The 21953-nt window shown below is 52.7% G+C and overlaps 1 protein-coding gene across 2 annotated transcripts; it reads right to left on the bottom strand.

Moving 5' to 3' along the window:
* Window positions 1–81: 81 nt before the first annotated feature.
* On the bottom strand, window positions 82–20403 carry LOC133344741 (ankyrin repeat and SOCS box protein 4-like). Of its 2 annotated transcripts, none has more exons than XM_061554858.1 (6): window positions 19947–20403; window positions 17545–17844; window positions 3822–4033; window positions 3113–3391; window positions 2819–2932; window positions 82–2067 (listed from the first exon to the last, which is right to left on the bottom strand). In XM_061554858.1, the coding sequence occupies exons 1-6, from the start codon at window positions 20125–20127 to the stop codon at window positions 1879–1881; spliced, it is 1275 nt and encodes a 424-aa protein (XP_061410842.1). In that variant the 5' UTR covers window positions 20128–20403; the 3' UTR covers window positions 82–1878. The 2 variants fall into 2 exon arrangements, with proteins under 2 accessions (XP_061410842.1, XP_061410843.1); XM_061554859.1 differs by having other exon boundaries at window positions 19943–20067.
* Between the last annotated feature and the right edge of the window lie 1550 nt (window positions 20404–21953).

The following is a 21953-nucleotide window of genomic DNA, read 5'->3' as shown; positions in this document are numbered from 1 at the left end:
GTGATTCCAACCAGTATAATATGTAGTGTCAACGATTCAGAGACAGAGTTTCTAGGAGGCACTTTATTAACAACTTTCACAGCCTCGTCCGCACACTCTCCACAGTAGCTCAGCCTCGCCTGTACACAACACGAGCCGTCTAACACTGACGGTGTTGACTGAGATAATGCAATATCGAGCGGACGACGGCGATACGACAGCAATGACGAGATGAGTCTATTTCCAGAACCGGCAGCCTCGAGCCCCCGCTCTCGGCTCCTTTTTTGCAACCAGCGCGGCCTGGCTCCGCCCTGACCACGCCTCCCATCTCGAACCCACTAGCAGGTTCCAGGGGCCTCCAGATGGGGTCCTCCGTGACCCTTGCCCTAGTTCCTCTGCTCCGCCAACACACCGTGCTCACGCTCACCGGCGTGGGTGCTGTCTGTCCACCACAGCTGCCGCTGCCGTCCACCAGCCGGCGCTATTACACTACACATACATCAAGTGACAGTACACATACTTTAACTTTTTATTACAGATTGCATACTTGTGACTTCAAATAATTATTAAACTATATTTTATGTATGTGAATACCTTTTGTGGTGGATATGCATTTCATTATACTGTACTATAATCGTTTATTTAAATTACATTTTAATTACACTAACCTTTAATGAACATTCAAGTTAATTGCACGTAGTGAGCCACTGATAAGGCTTAAGACACGGATTTTCGTAAGCTGTGGGATTGTCATCAGTTTTAAAAAACAAACAATTTGTACAAAAAGCATTATGCAAAAACCATCAACCGTTCCTGAAGAACTGCCTTAGGTGACCATCAAATACATTTGTGCAAATGTGGTGGATTTTCTCGTAATTTACAGATGCAGATTTTGGCATTGTCATCCGAAAATCTCGATTTCAAAATTAACAAACTCCACACAACCATCAATAACACTTCCCTAAATGGAAATATATAATAAGCAACGTTTCGGTGAATGGCCCATAATTCAAGCAGGTTTTCCTGCTGTGAAACATTGTTGGGCTCTTGTTATTTGTGTTTGTGCACCACTTACCAATGCAGCATCGCAAACACATTTACGGAAATCTAGGATTGCAAACGTCACCGTTCGAGTTTGGCGTGTTACGTGAAAGTATTAGGGATGGATCAATATGTACAGTACTTGTGCAAACGTTGCAAATGACCTCAGCAAACTGTTAAGTGCCGAAGGTACTTACTAGACATTGGTTGAGCAATGTATTCGGGTAATGGATAGTGTGTTGATGATCAGTTAAGGATATAATCAGGGCCAATGCTATTATGTATGTTGAGCTTTTTTCGCACTGTATATAGCCAACCATGCTTATCGAAATTCTAGGAGCTGGTTGGCTGGTTTACTCGAAGTATTTACATAGATAGGGGATAGCATTGAGCGCTCGTTGTCTAGTTGTTCTCACCTGGTTAAACAAGATCAACTTTAACTTGAAACTTGCTCGGATTATGAGTTAAAGGCAAGTGTTTTGTTAGCCTGTACATAAAAGCTACAACATGTCCTGGACAATCTCAGTTTCGGAAAGTGTCTGTGAAAATTGCGTTTTTGTCCCGGTTGAACATTTTCTTGCTTCACGCTCGACTTCTGCATGATATGTGATGGGGTCAGCGGTACTTGAATAGTGGGCGTGATTGGTAGAGGATCATGTGGGGCCTTATGAGCACGACTGTATAAAAGTTGGCGTGGCCTCAGGTGGGGAGGGGATGGCAGCTCGCAATGTGGCCCTCCATTAAGCCTCCCAAAATATATGGTTACACTCCACCCGAAACACCGTCTTCTCTCCATCGCTACATTTAGCCTTTTCGGTTTCAACCACTCTTAGACTTTCCGGTGCTCATGGCAGAGCCTCAGTAGATGATCCCCTCGGGATCCAGGAGCAGGTAGTCCCTGAGCCGCGCCGGCAGTGGGAGGCGTGGGATCTGGGAGTGGCAACGCTCGCCCAGGACCCCGCGGATGGCACAGCGGGACAGGTGCAGTAAGGATCGCGGCACTCCGTTGCAGAAGTGCAGCAGTGACGCGTAGAAGTCCCCGTGTGCCTGTGAAGAGCATGAAAGAGCACGAGGGGGACATGAGGGGGCATGGGGTGCATGGGAAGGTGTTTCATGGCCAGGAATCGAACTCGTGGTGGAGTGTGCAAACCAATGCGTCACCACTCCCCGCATACGACTGCACATTGTGCATGAGTCGAATATGACTTTTAAATAGCTTTGGCAGGCAACAACACGTGAACTCACACATCGTGTTATCCAATAATGCAAAAAGAACTTACATGTCAACCCAGTATAAAGAGGCACTTAAAAGTGACAGGAGTGGCTAAACATGCTCAGATTAGAAACAAAGTGTTTCCAGGTCAGAAATATTTCCCTCTATTACTCGATCAGTGTGGCTAAGAAGGTCACAGTGATGGATAAATATCATTTGTAGGCCATTTCTAAGCGGGAGACATCATGTGGCCATGGAATGTGTGAAATTAAGTCGTGAGCTGTATCCAGTCCACAAGCTGTTGGTTCCCCATCCTTAAGGTAAACGTGTGGATGCGGAGTGTGGATGGCGTGAGATACGAGTGTGTGTGTAGGGACGAGATCGACTCAGCCTCATATGAGGACCTGGTGCAGTGTGTTAACATCGCTACTCGGGAGAAAAAGGCGGCCGGGTGTGGTTTTGGCCACTGACCCCCTGGTGTGCTGTCGACCGACCTTCATAGGTGCTCGCTAACAGCACTTGCCTCAAAAGTATGTTACGGCTATATGGGAGATCATTCTGTCGTAGGGACTTGGTGTCTCGTACCTCCCGGGCGTCTTGCGAAAGAGCTGGCGCCCAGGCGTGTGTGATCCGCAGCTGCTTGTAGGAGTTGACGAGGATCTCTACGGCGGCCGGGCTGTCACCGCACAGCTCGAGAACCTCCACGGCCACGTGAGTGACGGAAGATCAGACGAGGGGAAACCAGATGAGTCAGTGGTAACCAGCTGAGTGAGCGAGTCGGTGGACCAGTTGAGTCAGGTGTGACCAGGAAAAGCAATGACTCAGTGAGTGAGCGGCGTGTGCATCAGTCTATTGGCATGTTAGCAGTGTAAACGGCACCTTGTGGAACTGCAGCGGGTAGATGCTCACGGAGCCGTGATTGAGCAGCATCTGGATGCATCGCTCGGGCTGCAGCGTGGGGCGGACGCTCACGACGCGCACGATGTACTGCAGTGCCGTGCAGCCCAGGCCGTCGAGCTGGTTCACGTGCGCGCCCGCCGACAGCAGCAGCTCGAGCAGGGTGCAGTCCGCGTTCCAGGCGGCACGGTGCAGCGCCGACTTGCGGTCCGTGTCCACGCCGTTGGGGTCAGCGCCCAGCGTTAGCAACCGCTCGCACACCTGATGCCGGAGCCAAACCCTTGTCAAGCGTCGGCAGTTCGTGGCGGGGCATAATACCTGAGCCCAGGCAGGTGCCCTCATGTGGGGTAGCTATCGAATTTGCAGGCAGTGCAGCTTCACTGGGGCCCATCGGCCAGAGGAGGCCAGGCGCCAAGTCATGAGGAGTGGAGAAATTGGACGGGTGGCCCTATTGTATTACTTACACCAGGGCCCTGGTAACCACGCTACTCCATAGTGGAGTAGCGTGGTGCCTGGAGAAATTCTGCATACACACAAGGGGGATACACTAATAAATCATCAATACAGTGCAGTTTGTCAGCTGATACATGGGCGCTAATGCAGCTGCACCGCCTGCACACTCGACGGCTACACCACTGCTCTAAGGGTCATACCGTGACCGGCGACGGAGGGCACATGTTGGCACACATACCTTGTGGTGCTGGGGGCTCACGCACATGTTCCTCATGCTGAGCGCCCAGAAGATGGCGGTGCACAGCGGTGTCTCGTCATGGCCGTCGCTGCCATCCACCTCGGCGCCGTGTGACACGTAGAGCGCCGCGTGCTCGGGAAGGCCGCAGCGCGCCGCCGTGTGGAGGGGCATCTCCTCGGCTGCGTTCCCCGTCTCCAGATTCACGTCTGCTCCTGCACGCACGCGCGCGTACACGCGTGTGCCAACCAACCACCAACAAGTTGTGGGGGCGTGACAGAAACAAGTTTTAATCCACTGCTTCAACTACAAATCTGGTGATTCTGTTCGCCACTTTCTCTACTTGTTCCCTAAATTTCGCTCTAAAGTTATATCTTCTCACATGCTCAATTCATGGCATGTTCTTCGGTTACAATTTACTGCATGGGTTTTAGTGCTTGTGCTGTATCAGCTCTTTGACGTGTTCTCGGCTTGTACCGCGGCATGATTGTTCCATGTGCTGCAAGTGTGGTGCCACAACGACGGGGCCGCTCTGCCGAGCCAGGGAGCCGCCCGGCTTCCCCCACCGCACTGCCCCCCATCACCCGCCCCACATAAGCACACACCCGCACGCATTCCCCCCCCCCCCCCATAGAGCTGGAAGGGAAGGTTACCTGATCGACCGGTTTTTATCCGAGAGACCCTTATCGGGATTAATTCTCACGGTTTCCGGCGATCAGGGAATTGGATGACCTCCCCCGTGCTACGTGGTACCGCGGCGCTGCTGCCGGCCTTAATATGGTGTGGTCGCGGCGTGGGGCATTCGGCCACCGCGGTTGAGGCGCATTTCCCCCCCACACACACCCCCACGAGTCGACGGGGCAAGCAGGGGAAGCACGGGACAGCATGAATAGCGGGGTCACAGGGGCTGTTGCGCATAGTCATGGAGGGTTGGGATAATTGCGCTTGAGCGCGCAGGCCCCATTGTTAGGAAGGGTAAGGGAGTAATTAGGATGTACGCCGCCAACGTCGCTCACTGATTAGCATATCAACAGCGCCCGGGAACCGCCGTGCGCGGGCTTGGGGTGCACGAGCCCATTGTTCAGCGCAGCATCCCCTTTGAGGTAGGGAGGATAAATAGAGAAGCGCAGAGGGGAAATCGCTCTCTTACTCCAGTGCCAGGCGACCAGACGCAGCTCGAGCCAGCGACCCGGACGTCCGTGCGACGCACCGAGGCACGCGGTTAGCACCAGGATCAGCGGACCGCCGTGGACACTTAACAGTGAGTAAGAAGGTGAATTAGAATCATAGCCGATAAATAGGGAATAGGTGCCGGTTTAGTGGAATAGGCCCGCCTCGTCGACTCACTGATTGAACATCAGTTACCAGGTAATAAATCATTAATAGCGAAGCGTGGTCTCGCGTGATCTTGTCGTGCAGTGTGAGCGTGTGGGAACGCGTGTGGTACTGTGTGTGCGTAAGCTCGCGGCGTGCGTAATAGGCGTACCCCAGGTGTGCGATCATAACGCAAGCGGCCAGCAGACGGCGAGCGCTGCGCAGAGCGGCGCAAGAGTGGGTGTCGCGTGTGTTCACTCCGTGTGTGATACAGGTGCGCGATCATATCTTGCGTAGTTGGTGTGGAGTTGGAGTGCACGGAGTGGCGTGTGTGTGTGTGCATACGTTCGTTACATGTCGGATACGGATGCGCATTGGTAACGTGCCGCACAGGGCTATACTGCGAGCACGGCGTTTGATTGACGATGATGTGCGCACGTATGCTCGCAGCGTGGGAGCGCGGCGCGAGGCTGTAACAGTAGGGGCGTCGCATTCGAATGCCGGCGAAACCGTAGCGAGTAATAGGGAGGTGGGGTAACGTAAACGGAATAGGGGATGCAGGCGGGAGGGACCCCGGGGGCCAACGGCCCCCACAAATTGGTGTCGGAAGCGGTACGGACCCCCGCGTTACCTCACGCTAAAATAAGACTAATATTTACCGGCCGGGGGGCCCCTTCGTGGAAGGCATTCGCCCGCAATCTCTTAGGGGCCAAGGAAATTAATGGATGGACGGACGCGCAGGCAGTACGTCAACTTAATATGAATCTTGATGGGCGGGCAGCCGATTTTGTAGAAGCGTTACCCGCGAGCGCACAGACACAGCTAGAGGAGCTGATGCGCCGACTCGATCAGCGTTTTGGCACGCGTGACGAGGAGGAAGCAAAATCGGCCTTAGAGGCGCGCCGTCGCCAACCTGGCGAAGATCTACGTGATTACGCCGAGGATGTGCGCGAGTTAACAAAGATCGCACGCCCGGGGTACGCAACTGATGTTATTGAGGAACTGGCCGCCGAGAAAATCCAGCGGTACCTGTCTCGCACGGCGTGGTGGCAGCCAGACATGAGCTGCCCACGTCTTCCCTTTAACACCCTTGTCGAGCGTGCACGTAAGTGTGAAAGAATTCACAGCGAACGCGCGCAGCTCCGGGGGCTGGGACGAGAGCGCGCCATTGCGAGCCTGCTCTCGGAAGACGAGGAGGAGGAACAGGAGCTCGCGAGGACGGTAAGGGGCCGGGAAAGAGAGCCTCCAGTGTCCCGCGAGACAACCCCGGGATGGGTAGCCGGGTTACAGGCTGGCATGGGAGATATGATAACCCAAGTAGACGATAAAATGAGCCGAAATATGGCCAAGCTACAGTCTACCATTGAGACGGAGATGGGGGAACTACGCTCGACCGTAGGGGGGCTGGCCGGGAGGGTGTCCCAATTAGAGTCCGATTTGGGACAACTGCGTACTGGAGGAGGGAGAGGGAGTGGGCAGAGAGCCCATTACGGAGCCGCCACCCCTCCCCGGGCATGTTATATGTGCGATCGCCGAGGGCATCTAGTGAGGGACTGTCCTCAGGTCGCCCGAGCTAGACAAGAGCTAAGGTCAAACACTAAGGCCCCCCTAGAGAGGGGACCACCGGGGGGTGAAATCGACGTAGCCCCGACACAAACAAGCTGTGAGAATAATGGCGAGCGAGTGATCTCCACACAGGTTCCAGCAACAACGCCCACAGAAACGGTGACTCCTGGCGACTGGCTGCGGGAGCTGGTGGCGGGAATCACGGGGGCCACGTCGCTGGTGGAAGGGGAGGTAAACGGAGTGCGTACCCGAATCCTGCTGGACACGGGGGCGGTGGCCTCGCTCGTGAGCGCAGCGCACTGCAGCGCGATCGGGGTCGACGTGCGTCACCTGCAGGCCCCGGACCGCGCGCTGCACACGGCGAGCGGAGCCGGAATGGGGCTGCTGGGGAGAGCCACCCTAGAGGTCCGCATAGGCAGCCAGGTGTGCACGCAGGAGTTCTACGTGTCGAGTGCGTTGTGTCACGAGTGTATCGCAGGCACCGACCTCCTAGAACGGTTGGGACTCAACGTGCAACCCCGCCAGCGATGCGCCACCATGGAGAGCAATGGCGAGCGGATACCGTTCCTGGGACGAGAACCAACGCGCCGCCGCTTTGCACCTGTGGCCGCTATCCTGGCGACGGCCGTCACCATCGGCCCGCTCACCGAGATGCTGGTGCCGGTGGCAACATCCCCCACCGACCCCGCGCTCCGACCATCAGGGGAGGTAATGCTAACTCCTCACCCGGAGTTGGCAAAACGGTATGGGGTTGTGGGATCCGCCACGTTGGTAAACGCAGATGGGGACCGATTGTTTATGCGGATGTTTAACCCCCACCATACCCCAGCGATACTGCGACGGCGCACCCCGATAGCCACAGTACACCCCCTGCACGCACGCCACTCTAACGACTCGGTGTTCGCACTCTGGGCTGAGGACCCCGGGCGTCCTGAGGGTGACCAGGACCTGGCCTGGCGAGTCGGCCCGACTCCCCGAGCCGAGGTCGTTCCCCTGCTCGACGCGTTACATGTACCATGGGCGGATTTACCTAAGGGAGAGGCCGATCGGCTGCGCGAGTTACTGCGGGAGTATGCCGACGTATTCAGTGAACACGACTCGGACGTGGGTCGGACCGATCTTGTTAAGCACCAAATTGACACCGGTGCAGCCCGACCCATCAAACTCCCTGCGTACCGAGTGGGCGCACCCGAACGCGCCCAAATCAAAGAGGCAGTTGGGGACATGCTTCGCGATAACATAATTCAGCCCTCGGCGAGCCCCTGGTCAGCCCCGGTGGTACTAGTAACGAAAAAGGATGGGTCAACCCGGTTCTGCGTCGATTACCGTAAACTAAACGCAGTCACGCTCGGCGATGCCTTCCCCATACCCCGCATCGACGACACCTTCGACAGTCTCGCAGGAGCGCGGTATTTTTCCACCCTCGATCTGGCGTCCGGTTACTGGCAGGTGGAGATGACGGAGGAGGATCGGCCAAAAACAGCATTCACCACCCCGATGGGCCTATTTGAGTTTCGAGTGTTGCCGTTCGGACTCACTAACGCGCCCGCGACGTTCCAGCGGTTGATGGAGTTGGTGATGCGGGCTTGCAGTGGGAACAGTGCCTGATTTACTTGGACGATGTGATAGTGTTCAGTAGATCTTTGTCTGAGCATTGGTCCAGGCTTCGAGAGGTGTTCCAGCGACTGCGAGCGGCTCATCTCAAGCTCAAGCCACGTAAGTGTTACATGGCACAACGCGAGGTGGGGTACCTCGGGCATCGCGTCAGCGAGGCAGGCGTGCACACCGATCCGGAGAAGGTACGCGCCGTAGTGGAGTGGCCACGGCCAAGGAATCTGACGGAGATCAGATCATTTTTGGGGCTCGCCACCTATTATCGTCGATTTGTAAAGGGATTCAGCGAGATTGCACGCCCTCTCACCCAACTCACCTCCCCTAAGCACCCCTACCAGTGGACGGGGACCTGCCAGACGGCCTTCACCACTCTCAAAGACCACCTCACCCACGCCCCCACCCTCGCTTTCCCCGATTTTACCACCGATTTTATTTTGGACACCGACGCCTGCAGCAGCGGGCTGGGCGCGGTGTTGTCACAGGTACAGGATGGGACGGAACGAGTCATCGCGTACGCCAGCCGGACCTTGAGTGGGGCCGAGCTGAACTATTGCGTGACCCGCCAAGAGTTGTATGCCGTGATTTTCGCATGCAAACAGTTCCGGCCGTATTTGTACGGCAGGAGATGTCGCGTACGCACTGACCATTATGCTCTGCAGTTTCTTCTTACATTCAAGGAGCCGCGGGGGCAGATGGCCCGGTGGTTGGCGCAGTTGCAGGAGTACAACCTGCAAATCGAGTATCGGGCTGGCCGGACGCATGCAAACGCGGACGCCTTGTCGAGGCGACCCACGGTGTACGCCGAGACGAGGGCGGAGGAGGCCTGCCCGTGTTTCACGGGGGGACGCTGCCGGCAGGCAACGGACCCCCGAGAGGCCGCGGCCACTGACCCCCCCCCAGCGAGAGAGAGTGCAGTGTGCGCCACAGAGACCCTCACAGGTGGCACTGAGGATCCCGTCGACCGCCCGGCAAGCGCGGGACCCGCGGCTCGGGACCCGATCGGACGGATCCAGGAGGACGTCGGCTGCGCCTTCCCGGGCCTAAACGACGAGCAGCTGAGACAGACCCAGCAGCGAGATCCGGATCTGGCGGCAGTGGAGGCGGCACTGCGGGAGGAAAAGAGCGCCCTACCAGGACCCTGGAGCGGTTTGTATGCCCGGTTGTGTGTGCAGAACGGAGTGGTACGGGAGTTAACCGAGGCCGGCCAGCCGGGGTGCATCTGTATTCCTGCCCAGGTGCGACCCCAGCTGCTACGGCTGGTGCATGACCACCCACTCGGGGGCCACGATGGGGAACGACGCACTCGAGAGACCCTGCGTCGCCAGTATCTCTGGCCCAAATTGGCACAAGATGTGGCCGCCTGGGTGCAGGGCTGCCGGGCCTGTCAGCAGTGTGGGCAAAAGCCGGCGAGGTACCAGGTACCCCTGAGGCCGTTCCGAGTCAGTCGGACGAATCAGTTGGTCGGAATCGACCTGCAGGGGCCCTTTCCACGATCCCACCGGGGCAACCGATATATTCTCGTAGCGGTGGAATACTTCACCCGCTACCCCGTGGCGGTGGCTATCCCGGATAAAACAGCCCTCGTAGTGGCCCGGGCCTTCGTGGAAAACTACGTACTTAAGTGCGGGATCCCCGAACGAGTCATTACCGACCAGGGTAGTGAATTCGAGGCCGAACTATTTCAGGCGCTGTGCCGAGAGTTCGGGATCCAGAAGGACCGAACCACGGCGTATCACCCCCAGGCGAACGGGATGGTAGAGAGGATGAACCAGACTCTGGCCGGGAAGCTTAAACGTATGGCGGCCGCGAATCAACAGGACTGGGACGAACACCTTCCCTATGCCCTGTTCGCCTACACCACCGCCGTTCACACCTCTACAGGACAGACCCCGTTCCTAATGATGTTTGGTCGCGAGTCTCGCCTGCCCGCAGATCTGCTGTTCGGTGTCCCTCCGCCGCAATGGGAGGAAGGGAGCCACCCCGTGGAGCACTTGCTGGAGACCCTGCGAGGGGCCAGGGGCCGAGCCTACCCGCACGGAGAGGCCGCGCACCAGCGGCAAGAGCAGGGCGCCCGACCCCGTATGGAGCCCCCCTTCTACACTGCGGGCTCCGAGGTGTGGCTGTACACTCCCCGCGTCGGTGCCGGACAGGTGGGGAAGCTGACCACCTACTGGCGAGGACCCTGGATTGTGAGACGGCAGATCTCACCATGGACGGTGCTGATTCAGGGAGGAGAGAGGGGCCGGGAGATGGTGGTCAACATCCGCCGACTGAAGCCGTGGCAAGCAGCCCCCGAGGGGGGGAGCCCCGCCGTCCAAGTACCCCGAAACCCCGGGGTCCCCCCACCCCCCGTGCCCGGGGGCCTCGCGCAGTACATGGGCCCCACGGAGCCCCGGGCTCCGAGGGGCCCCGGGCGGGGCCGGGGGCGACGAGGACGGCGACCCTTAAACCCCACCGCCTCTGAGTTTGTTCCCCAGCCCGCAGGTGCCAGAGGCCGAGGGGAGCCGTTGGAATGGAGGAGGAGACCACCGCCGGAGCCCCAGGAGACGGAGCCGCCACCCCCGAGGCCAGCCACAAGGGCCGGGCGAATCCCGCGGACCCCGCGGCGATACCTCGTGGGGGCAACCCAGGCGAGGTGCTCCAGTCAACCCGGGACGGGGACTGGCACCCCGGGGGGCTATGTGGTGCCACAACGACGGGGCCGCTCTGCCGAGCCAGGGAGCCGCCCGGCTTCCCCCACCGCACTGCCCCCCATCACCCGCCCCACATAAGCACACACCCGCACGCATTCCCCCCCCCCCCCATAGAGCTGGAAGGGAAGGTTACCTGATCGACCGGTTTTTATCCGAGAGACCCTTATCGGGATTAATTCTCACGGTTTCCGGCGATCAGGGAATTGGATGACCTCCCCCGTGCTACGTGGTACCGCGGCGCTGCTGCCGGCCTTAATATGGTGTGGTCGCGGCGTGGGGCATTCGGCCACCGCGGTTGAGGCGCATTTCCCCCCCACACACACCCCCACGAGTCGACGGGGCAAGCAGGGGAAGCACGGGACAGCATGAATAGCGGGGTCACAGGGGCTGTTGCGCATAGTCATGGAGGGTTGGGATAATTGCGCTTGAGCGCGCAGGCCCCATTGTTAGGAAGGGTAAGGGAGTAATTAGGATGTACGCCGCCAACGTCGCTCACTGATTAGCATATCAACAGCGCCCGGGAACCGCCGTGCGCGGGCTTGGGGTGCACGAGCCCATTGTTCAGCGCAGCATCCCCTTTGAGGTAGGGAGGATAAATAGAGAAGCGCAGAGGGGAAATCGCTCTCTTACTCCAGTGCCAGGCGACCAGACGCAGCTCGAGCCAGCGACCCGGACGTCCGTGCGACGCACCGAGGCACGCGGTTAGCACCAGGATCAGCGGACCGCCGTGGACACTTAACAGTGAGTAAGAAGGTGAATTAGAATCATAGCCGATAAATAGGGAATAGGTGCCGGTTTAGTGGAATAGGCCCGCCTCGTCGACTCACTGATTGAACATCAGTTACCAGGTAATAAATCATTAATAGCGAAGCGTGGTCTCGCGTGATCTTGTCGTGCAGTGTGAGCGTGTGGGAACGCGTGTGGTACTGTGTGTGCGTAAGCTCGCGGCGTGCGTAATAGGCGTACCCCAGGTGCGCGATCATAACGCAAGCGGCCAGCAGACGGCGAGCGCTGCGCAGAGCGGCGCAAGAGTGGGTGTCGCGTGTGTTCACTCCGTGTGTGATACAGGTGCGCGATCATATCTTGCGTAGTTGGTGTGGAGTTGGAGTGCACGGAGTGGCGTGTGTGTGTGTGCATACGTTCGTTACATGTCGGATACGGATGCGCATTGGTAACGTGCCGCACAGGGCTATACTGCGAGCACGGCGTTTGATTGACGATGATGTGCGCACGTATGCTCGCAGCGTGGGAGCGCGGCGCGAGGCTGTAACAGTAGGGGCGTCGCATTCGAATGCCGGCGAAACCGTAGCGAGTAATAGGGAGGTGGGGTAACGTAAACGGAATAGGGGATGCAGGCGGGAGGGACCCCGGGGGCCAACGGCCCCCACACAAGCTTCTTCAGCAACTGAACTCAGATACTGTAGTTTTTATCACAAGCTGGTCATCAGAGTCTGTATCTGCACGAGAAATACTGCAGTTTTCACACTTGCAATATATTTGTCTCACCACAATGTCAGGGCCGGATCATGGTCCCATGAGGCCCCTGGGCACATGTATTTTGGAGGCCACCGCCTCCCCTGCTTTCCTATATTGGTGTCTTTCTTGCCTTCCTCCTCGCAAAATCATCCACTAGATCGTACAAATATAGCTGTCTGGCGAGGTCTGACTCTATTTACGTAAGTGACAATGAGCTGAGACGTGTTTGGCACATGCTACTCCGCAGCTCATTTTTTATTCTGCCTAAAAGGGAAAATGTTCACTCACCCTGGCAGTGTTGTCACTGGCAAAGTTAGAAAAATCCAAAGTGCCACGAAAACATTGGGGGAAGACTGACTGCAGATTAAGTGCTTGCAACGTCTGAAGCAATTTAGTTGGGCACTTCTCACCCTCAGAGTCAGACATGAAAGACTTGAATTGTATGAGTTCGTTGGCAAAGTTCATGTCCAGGTCTGATGGATATGCAGTTCCACTATGACATCACTGTTAGACACCTGATCTGACATAAACACAACTCCAAAGAGACTGGTCAAACGCTTGTAAGCGTCCAAGCGATGTTCAAGGCATGCTACTAGCTTATCAAAGATCACATAAAATGTTTCTATTTTGAACTTCTCCCTCCCCTAAAGTGTCACACCTGGCTCTGAGCTCTCATCTGCAAATGTTTTGCGTTTCCTCTTTCGTTGAAGATCGTGCTTATTTGACTGAGAGACCTGTCACATTTAAGGCTGCCCTTTCAAAAGCTTCAAACTGGTCTCGCTGTCCCATCACAAAATCCCTCAACGAAGATAAAATCTGTGCTGCTACAGAGATGTCAATGCCACTTGTCTGTAGGTGCATGCTTGTCGCGTGAAACCGGTTAAGTATGACAACCCAGAAATGTGCCATGAACACCATCCCTAAAGTGCCCAATTTAGCACATAGTCCAGTGGCCTCAAGTCGAGTATCTCTTTTCTCATTATCATCATTGCACATACCACCGAAGGCCTCTCTAATGTGGGTGTAATTTCTCCACAGTGCCTTGGATGACTCTGCCCGAGCACTCCACTGAGTACTGGACAACGATTTTAATGTCATCTGACATCTGTCTTCCAAAAGACTTTCCCCCATCTGTGTGTGGATGAAGAACAAAATGTGTACAGTGACTGCAACATGTAAAAAATACTCGTCAGCCTCTGGGCTACTGCCGTCTAAGGTGTTAACACCAACTAAGTTAAGTGAATGCGGTGCACAAGGCACATTCTATCAGAGGGTTTTTTTGTTTCAGGTGGGCCCGTAGCCTATTGTATTTTCCTGACATGTTGCTTGCATTGTCATATGACTGACCTCTACAGTTTGAGAGGTCCAACCCAATGCCCTCCACCATCAAAGTCACACAGTCTGCTAAACTTTTACCAGTGTGGCTCTCAATTGGCTCAAAGCCCAGGAATCGCTCCACCACATCCCCGCTGCTGTTAACAAACTGGAATATGAACATCAATTGGTCCCATGTGACAGGTCTGGGGTAGAGTCAACAATTATTGAAAAATATTTGGCATCCATAATATATCATCTGCTATTGATTGGCGAGTTTTCTAACGCATTAGCGGAATGAGTTATCATATTGTCGATGACAAATAGGACACTGTGCCTCTTCCTTTTCCGCCAAACTTTTTAATATGTTCAGCTAAGAATGGGTCAAATTGTGATAGCAATTCTAGGATGCCAAGGAAATTACCATTATGGGTTGACCCAAACCGTTCATCATCTCCCCTAAACGCAAGTCCTCTTTCACCCAAGAACTTTATTACTGCTACAACTCTTTTCAAAATGTTCCTCCAGTATTCACGTTCCCCATCAAGTTGCTGCATGAGATCTGCATCTATAGCACTGCCCTTTGTCCGCTGGTGCAAGGCAAGCATGCATGATCTGTGTTCTGCACTCTTTTCGTGTTCCCCTATTCTTTCAGAGTGATTCCAGTCACTAAACTCCTGACTAAAGCCACCGAGCTTGCTGGAGAACAGTTTTCATGCAAAACAGTGCACACACAACCTGTTGGGGGTGAGTACAGTAGCCATTGTCTAGAAACCTTCTGCCCATTTGGCAATATACTGTTCAGAAGTTAATTGTTGAAACTTCTAGTCTTTCCACAAAGCACTCTATCTCGGACTGAAGCTAGGTATTTTTCACTGCAGTTTTGGAAGGGGACTGCTCCTTTGTCAATAAGCACTGACGTAACAATGTCACTGGAAGTGCTTTGCCATAATGCAGGGTCAGTGACTTCATAGCACCAGGAATGGCTTGGTTGCTGATTTGATTCTTGTGAACTGCCAAACTGCTCCTGAGGTGGAAATGATGGTTCTTGTATACCATTAGCTGTTGACGGTTCGCCTTCAAAGGATGGCTCTGGGGGAGTGACAACATTACTGGAAACTAAACTAGTGGTAGTTCCTTCCTCACAGCTGACAATAGTGCTGCTGTCATCATTATTACTATCAAAGGTTTTTGAAAGAAGTTGGCAATGAGTGGAACACTTTGAAGCGAAACTGTCTCTCTTGCCTCTTTTATTCCAACGTTTGTGGTCCATGTTTCAGAACTAGTAAGCTATTTATATGAATATATTTATAGCATATCTCAATACTTATTAAATAATAATTGCATTGATATATTAATAATGACAACACCCTTCAAATACTGTTGTTGGAAAATACAATTAAGTGGTAGTATTTTATAGTCTACTTGTACCTAAAGGCAGCTTTGAGTAGATAAAAGAAAAAAGCACATAAAAGAAAATAACCCTAACCCTTTAAAAAGGATGTTAAAAAATTGCCCTTTGGAGGGATTGTTGAAATGGCCTTTAAAAAGGCTGTTTTTTTTATACAAAAGATGGAAAAAAGTCTCTTTTCCTACCAAGAAATGTCTTATATAACTGCTTGACAGAGAGTATTATGTTGCTTGAAATTCAAAAGATAACTTTTTTTTCAATGACTGAACAACCAACAAGGATTTCTGATACATCAGTGAAATGACTTGGTGGAGACTATGCACATAGGCCACACCCCATCGATGAGGAGGGGAAAAAAGACCTCATAAGAACTGTCGACAATTTGCATGTCAACGTTCGCATTATATACTTCCGTGGATCTAAAAACAGACGGTCTATGGAAAAAATGTATGGGGGTTTCCTTAATCTTTAAGTATGGATTGGGTCTCTTATATATGCATTAGTGTATGAAAAAATATAGCTTTTGGCATCTTTTTTTAATATTTCACAAAACCACGGTGTATTTTTAATAATTGATTTGTCTAACTAAGCTCTCAACAAACGACAAGCCCTCGGTCTCACTAGCTGCCTTTTTAGTGCAGCTAATTTGGTTGTAAGGGCAGCTAGCTGTCAAAAATGGCAGCTTGCTAACTAATTTCTGTTAACAAGCTGAATCATATGGGCAGCTAGCGAGGGAAAATGGGCAGCTATCTAAAATAACGGGATAGCTAGTTACTGTAAGTCAAATAACAAACTGCTTGCCATAATATGACGCACTTCAAACTGTCATGTTATGAAGAATGAACTGACTTGTTGGTGAATATTGTATCATGTCACAGCATATTGTAGCATGCCAACCAGTGGCTCGTTGTACAGAAGCACTATACTCTCCGAGAGGCCCTCGTTTTAAGCATGCACTATATGTACCAAGGGGCCCCCAGGTGTTACACTCGATGTATGCACCGAGGGGCCTGGGGGCCATAGTGATCAGCTCACACTGTAACCACCCAGGGGCCTAAGTGGTCAGCTCACGCTTTAAGTGCAGAGGGGCCCAGGGACCCTCACAATATAGGTGCCGAGGGGTCCCAGGGACTCTAGTGGTCAGCTCTTTAAACACCAAGGGGTCTGGGGGCCCTCACACTGTAAGTGCTGAGGGGCCCAGGGGCCCTAGTGGTCAGCTCACGTTTTAAACACTAAGGGGCCCTCACATTGTAAGCACTGAGGGGTGTGGGAGCCCGAGTGGTCAGCTCACGCTATAAGCACACAGGGGCCTAGTGGTCAGTTTGCGCTGTGCGCACTGAGGGCCCTGACGTTCAACTTCCTTTGGAAGTCTTGGGCCACGCACAGCACGTGGCCTGAGGCTTGGAGGCCCCCTGGCAGTCCGAGGCCCCGGGGCACTGGCCCCACTGGCCCGGTCCATAATCCAGCCTTGATTTTGGTAATGTTCCATATTTCAGAGCCTTTTTCAAGTAAATCTGGGCTATATATATATTTATCCATAAACACGTGTATTTGCTACCCTAAATCTTCTATAGAAGTCCACGAGTTTCTCTCATTTGTCATACCTTCTTCTGAGCTTAAAGCTGCCAGCCTCTTTCCCATCCGGCTCCCATGGTGGTGTTCCAATCTGCCATTACCATCAGATGGACATCCCCTTTTCTCCTGCAATAATTTCCTCTTATAGTAGTAGATCTTGCCCGCCTCTTCCTCACTAGTTGAATTATGGTTGCATCGACTGGTTTTATTTGGATCATTATGAGCATCACTTCGTCACTGCATCTCACTATCTTAGAGATATTTCTTCCTGTATTCCTATCCACGTGAGAATTTCCTCGTTAGCACTCCCTCACTTGAGAGTTGTTTTTGTGATGAATGCATAAAACTGATGTCGAATAGCCTGGGACACACATCCCAAGTACGTATCCACAACACAAAAGCTACTTAATTTTTTGAATAGCATCTTCTTTAAATCCAGCTTAAACTCATTCACAAATGTACCCCGCATGTACATAACAACAACAGCCGCCATAACTGGCAGTGACATCACTACAGCGCTTGTGCCAGGCTAGATGCACGTGAGGCCATGTGAAGTGTCGAAGGCTCGCTGGCAGGAGTTCACGTGACAGACCCAAGGTACCATGGGATGATTGACTGAGATGATTAGCACATGCACTACCTGTGCTCCCTACTGCAACAACTCACTGCATTTTATCCGCCCAGGCGCTCCGCTCATTGTTGCAATGCAAGCATCACTCCTCTGCCCTCCACTTTTGTGCACACACACACCTGCTGCACTTACCTGCGCTCAGTAGCAGCAGGGAGCACTCTAAGGACTGCGGAGTGGTGCAGTAATGGATGGCGGCCAGTCCGCCGGTCGAGTACTTGTCGGGATCGGCCCCGTACTCCAGCAGCAGAGACACAATGGCAGGCCGCTCCAGCAAGCAGGCCACGTGCAGCGGCGTCTTGCCGTTGGGCATGGCGTTGGGGTCTGCGCCTCGGCGGAGCAGCACCCGTGTACACTCCTCCCGGCCCAGTGCCGCAGCCACGTGCAGCGGCATGACGCTCGAGGACTGGAGTTTGTAGTTAGGCAGCCAGAAGCCTGCGAGATGGACACAGCAAGGTGATGATAATGATAGTGATGCAATTTGTAACGCACAGAATATTGTATGGGCATAAATGACCGTGACTCTGAAGTGCTGGAGCTAAGCTCAGTGTCGTTTGAAAGCCAGGCAAAAGAGATGTGGGGCCTTTAAGATTTAGAACTATTGATACGCACACTGCATGTATGATGCCTGGCAGCTAATTTTAACGGGCATTTCACTTCGATGTTAACGTTCTCTGTAAATGTTAATGATACATTTTTCTTTCATGATTTACAAGCACAAGTACAAAAGGCTCAACATGCCAAGCGGCCAGCAACAATAGCAATTGATTGGTGTTCCTGTATTATTTAATGTTTTATATACGTTGCTGAATAGTGAACTTCAATATGAACCCAAGGAAGCCACTTATTTATCTTGCAGGAACCCTGCCTGTGGAAGTAATGGGGTTCAGCCACCCTCAAGCCTCCTGGGTCCCCATGCCTAAGGGGGAAAAGCAATCACGAGTCCTCGATGGCGGCACAGAATTGTAGTGAGACAGACAAGGGGCAGCAGTTGCTTCTGGAGCATAGGCAGTTGGGTAAGAGTATTGACAGCTGAGACTCGATGTAAGCATCAATCAGGAGCAGGTAGCATACAATTACTAATGTAGCAACAGCGGGGATGTCACTGTATGGTACCGGCCTGAGAGGGTCATGGCACGCGATGCACTGTCATCGCGTATACCCCGTAGCCGGGTGTAGTACCAGCCCTAGCGGGGCTTGGCGTGCGCTGGGATAGCGCGGGCACCACGCATCGCGTGTAGTGCGGGCTTCCACAGGGGGGAAGGAGAGTGTTTGCCCCGGGCCATGGCAATCTGGTTGACCCCGTAGACATGTGATCTGGAGTGTCCACAGAGAGGCCTCCAGGTGGGGGGGGACGAGGGGGTAATCACGTGTCCGGGGAGAGCTATCGAGAGGGATCAAGAGGGAGCTCGAAGGCTCTAGAAGGTGGGCGGGGCAAAGGGCGGAGCAGCCCCGACCCGTGGGGGAATATAAGGTAGGTCCCTGAGAGGAACCGGGGTGGCTGCATTCTACAAGCTGAAGCTCTGCGTCCTACAAGCTGGAAGCTCTACAGGCATCAACACGTGGTCGGGACCCGAGTGAGGGCCAGACCCTTCGTAGCTGTAACTCCTCCGTATAGGGTAGTTAGCTGGGTGGCCACCACCCTAGGCTGTATCTGGTGAAGGGGCAGTTACCCCTTTGTGTTACGTGTTGTTGCAAATAAATGTGTTGCCTCTAAAGAACAACGTCTGCGACTCAGTTGGACTCACTACACGAACATTACATTTAATGATTTCTCAAGCCCCATCTTGACAAATGGTAATTTTTGTTACATTTGTCACGAAAATTGGACCATGTCTCTTTGCAACAATTGGGGTTTCACCCCGTTATAATGTTCACGTATACATACATTCAGTATGGGAGGCCTCTTGGCATGGGATCTCACAGTCTAGACTGGGAGAAATGGAAAACATCTGCCAGAGGAATCGTTCAAGGTCAATCTGACAACTTCCACACTCCTCATAACCAACAGTTGGCATTTTTTCCCCTCCAAAATTGTGATGAAAATGACCAATTATCGAGATGGCACCGATCACTCAAAACATCTCCATTCTCACACGAGCACGAGGTGGCATTCGTCTCCATTGGCTTACCCACACCACAAACCGTGGCAGCAGATGTTGGACACTTTGTGCCAAGATAAAAATATATATATACAGTGTGCGACTGTGGTCACCCAGAACAGCCCATGGAGCATACATATGTTTCACGACTGCCCGATTTACAAATACAAAGGACGCATCAATCACAGTGATGTACCACCGCACTACTCCTGGCGCAATTATCTTATTCAACCACCTCAATGCAAAATTGCAGCTGTTGCTCTGCATAAACATCAGCCAGAGAAGACGGCATGCCCGAACCAGTGGTGGCAATCCCATATTCCTTTGTCAGACTCTTCATATGACAACTGCCATTAACTTCCCACAAAAAAGGGTGCTTTTATCGACACCCTTTTCGGGGAAATTCTGCTGGGAATAGCGGAAGGCTCTACCTGCCTGGTTTGTAGGCAGCCAGCTTCATGTGCTCGTCCTCCACGTAGAAGATTTGGTCGACGTGGACGATGTCGCTCTGCAGATAATTTTCCACCAGCGCCACTTCGTTGGCATTGAGCGCCTCCAAGAATCGGATCTTTCCCTCCCCGCACATGTCCTCTTGCGCAAGCAAGATGTTGTCCATTGCTCAACTCTGCTTTATTTGTGAGTTATTGTTATTGATATCAGGCCGTATACACAGCGATGCTATATTAATAGGTAGTAACCTGTTGACCTCCGAGCACTGCGTTCGGTCGATTGATCCGCAAAAGATGCAGTGTGAACGCGTGTGGCCGTGGGTGCCGTGTGAGCAGTGATGTGTGGGTGAGAGGAGTAACTTTAGCTCGCTGTCACGTGTGGCTATTTTTGTGATTTCTTTAAGGCTCGGGGGGGGGATAAACATGGTGCCGATTTTGGCCGCTTTGCGTGGGCCATATGCCACACAATGACAGAGTTCTTCACCCCTGTTTTGTAGTTTTTCTACTCAGGTCTCTTGAAGATGTTTGTCTAAATCGCCACGTAGCTGGTGATCGGTAAAGTTTATGTGCGTCACTTTGGTGACCCAGGTCACACTTGCAAATGATACGTATCCTGCTCTCCCTCGAGTTCTCACCGGGTTAAACAAATAACTTGAACTTGTATGCATTCAGTTGTAGGACTGCTTAAATAGGAGTCAATATATGCAGCCAATACTGTGTATATTTAGGTGAGAATTTCACTGCACGATGAACTCGGCAGCCTGAGTTTGATTTCTGGCCATGGCTAACATCAATTAAGTGAGATCTGAACTGATACCGGGCCAATTCATCCTTCAAACCACATTGACCAGCGTGGTGAAGTATAGGAAATGTATACCCATGACTAACACGGCTTGGTGATCTACATTTTGTTCCTACGTTACTTCATCTTCAATATGAAACTTTAAAAAAATCGTAGTGTATTTCCATTGGACATATCAACACATTACAGCACTGTCGTGAGTACAGTAGTTACAACCAGAAATGTATCCCTTTAGAAGCCGTGGTTTATTCTAGATTCCAGATGAAGGGATTCATTCCGATGTAAAGGGGGGTAGAGTATATATTTTTTTAAAAATATATTCCGAAAGCTTTAAATCGAAATTTATTTTTAAAAACAGTCGTGTTATCAAACCAAACTGGCGTATGGAAAGGTTATCGTGTGTGCTGCAGCTTGGCAGGCTGAGGTTTCCTCCCCATTAATAGAGGCAACATATTTCACTTTTTCACATTCCAGTATTATAATTAAACGCTTACATGCGGCCTCTATTATCAACGACAACTCGTGTTATCCACAAGCCCTCTTCCTGTAATCCGCGACTTAATTGCAAACATGCAATTCGGGATATTGTTTTAAATTGTAGATAAAGCAATTGCACGGCAATTACATTCTATTGTGTTGGTTATCCACCGATGTTAGCCCCGCGGGGGAGAGGAAAATCGTCGATAACCCCGTGGATAAATGGGTCTGCTATTTTGGTCTCCCGAATTGGCCCAGATTGGTGACGAATTGGCCACGAACGCGCCGCGTCGAACATCAGCTGGCACATTCGTGGGGGGCAATGTTCCTGTGTAGAATAGAAACGTGTACAGTTGTGGGGGGCGCTTTCAAATGTGAAGATCAAATATTTCATTTGAATACGTCAATTTCAGTAAGCGTTGTTATTATATACATATTAAAGCGTGCCACATTAAACGTGGACTTGGGTCAACTTTGGGCCTGAACCATCACCAATGGTCAGCGATGTGGTGGTTGGTGGGGAAGTTGTGGTGGGGGGCGGCAAGGGGACAATTCTGCTGAAATGGGAATTCTGCTAAAAAGAGATATACGTGTGTTAAAAAAAAATGAGCCCTCGTTAAAACATTTGAAGGCAAACGTTTCGATGGGGTCGCTGCACGTCCCTCCACGAACGCCACTATCCCCTCGGGCGCCGCCATGAACTTCGCGTCTCCA

This window comes from Lethenteron reissneri, chromosome 20, assembly GCF_015708825.2.
Source record: "Lethenteron reissneri isolate LAM-NWPU_2019-01 chromosome 20, ASM1570882v1, whole genome shotgun sequence".
Taxonomy (NCBI): domain Eukaryota; kingdom Metazoa; phylum Chordata; class Hyperoartia; order Petromyzontiformes; family Petromyzontidae; genus Lethenteron; species Lethenteron reissneri.
Note: the sequence above shows the minus strand (reverse complement) of the source record. Positions and strands in the feature narration are given on the sequence as shown.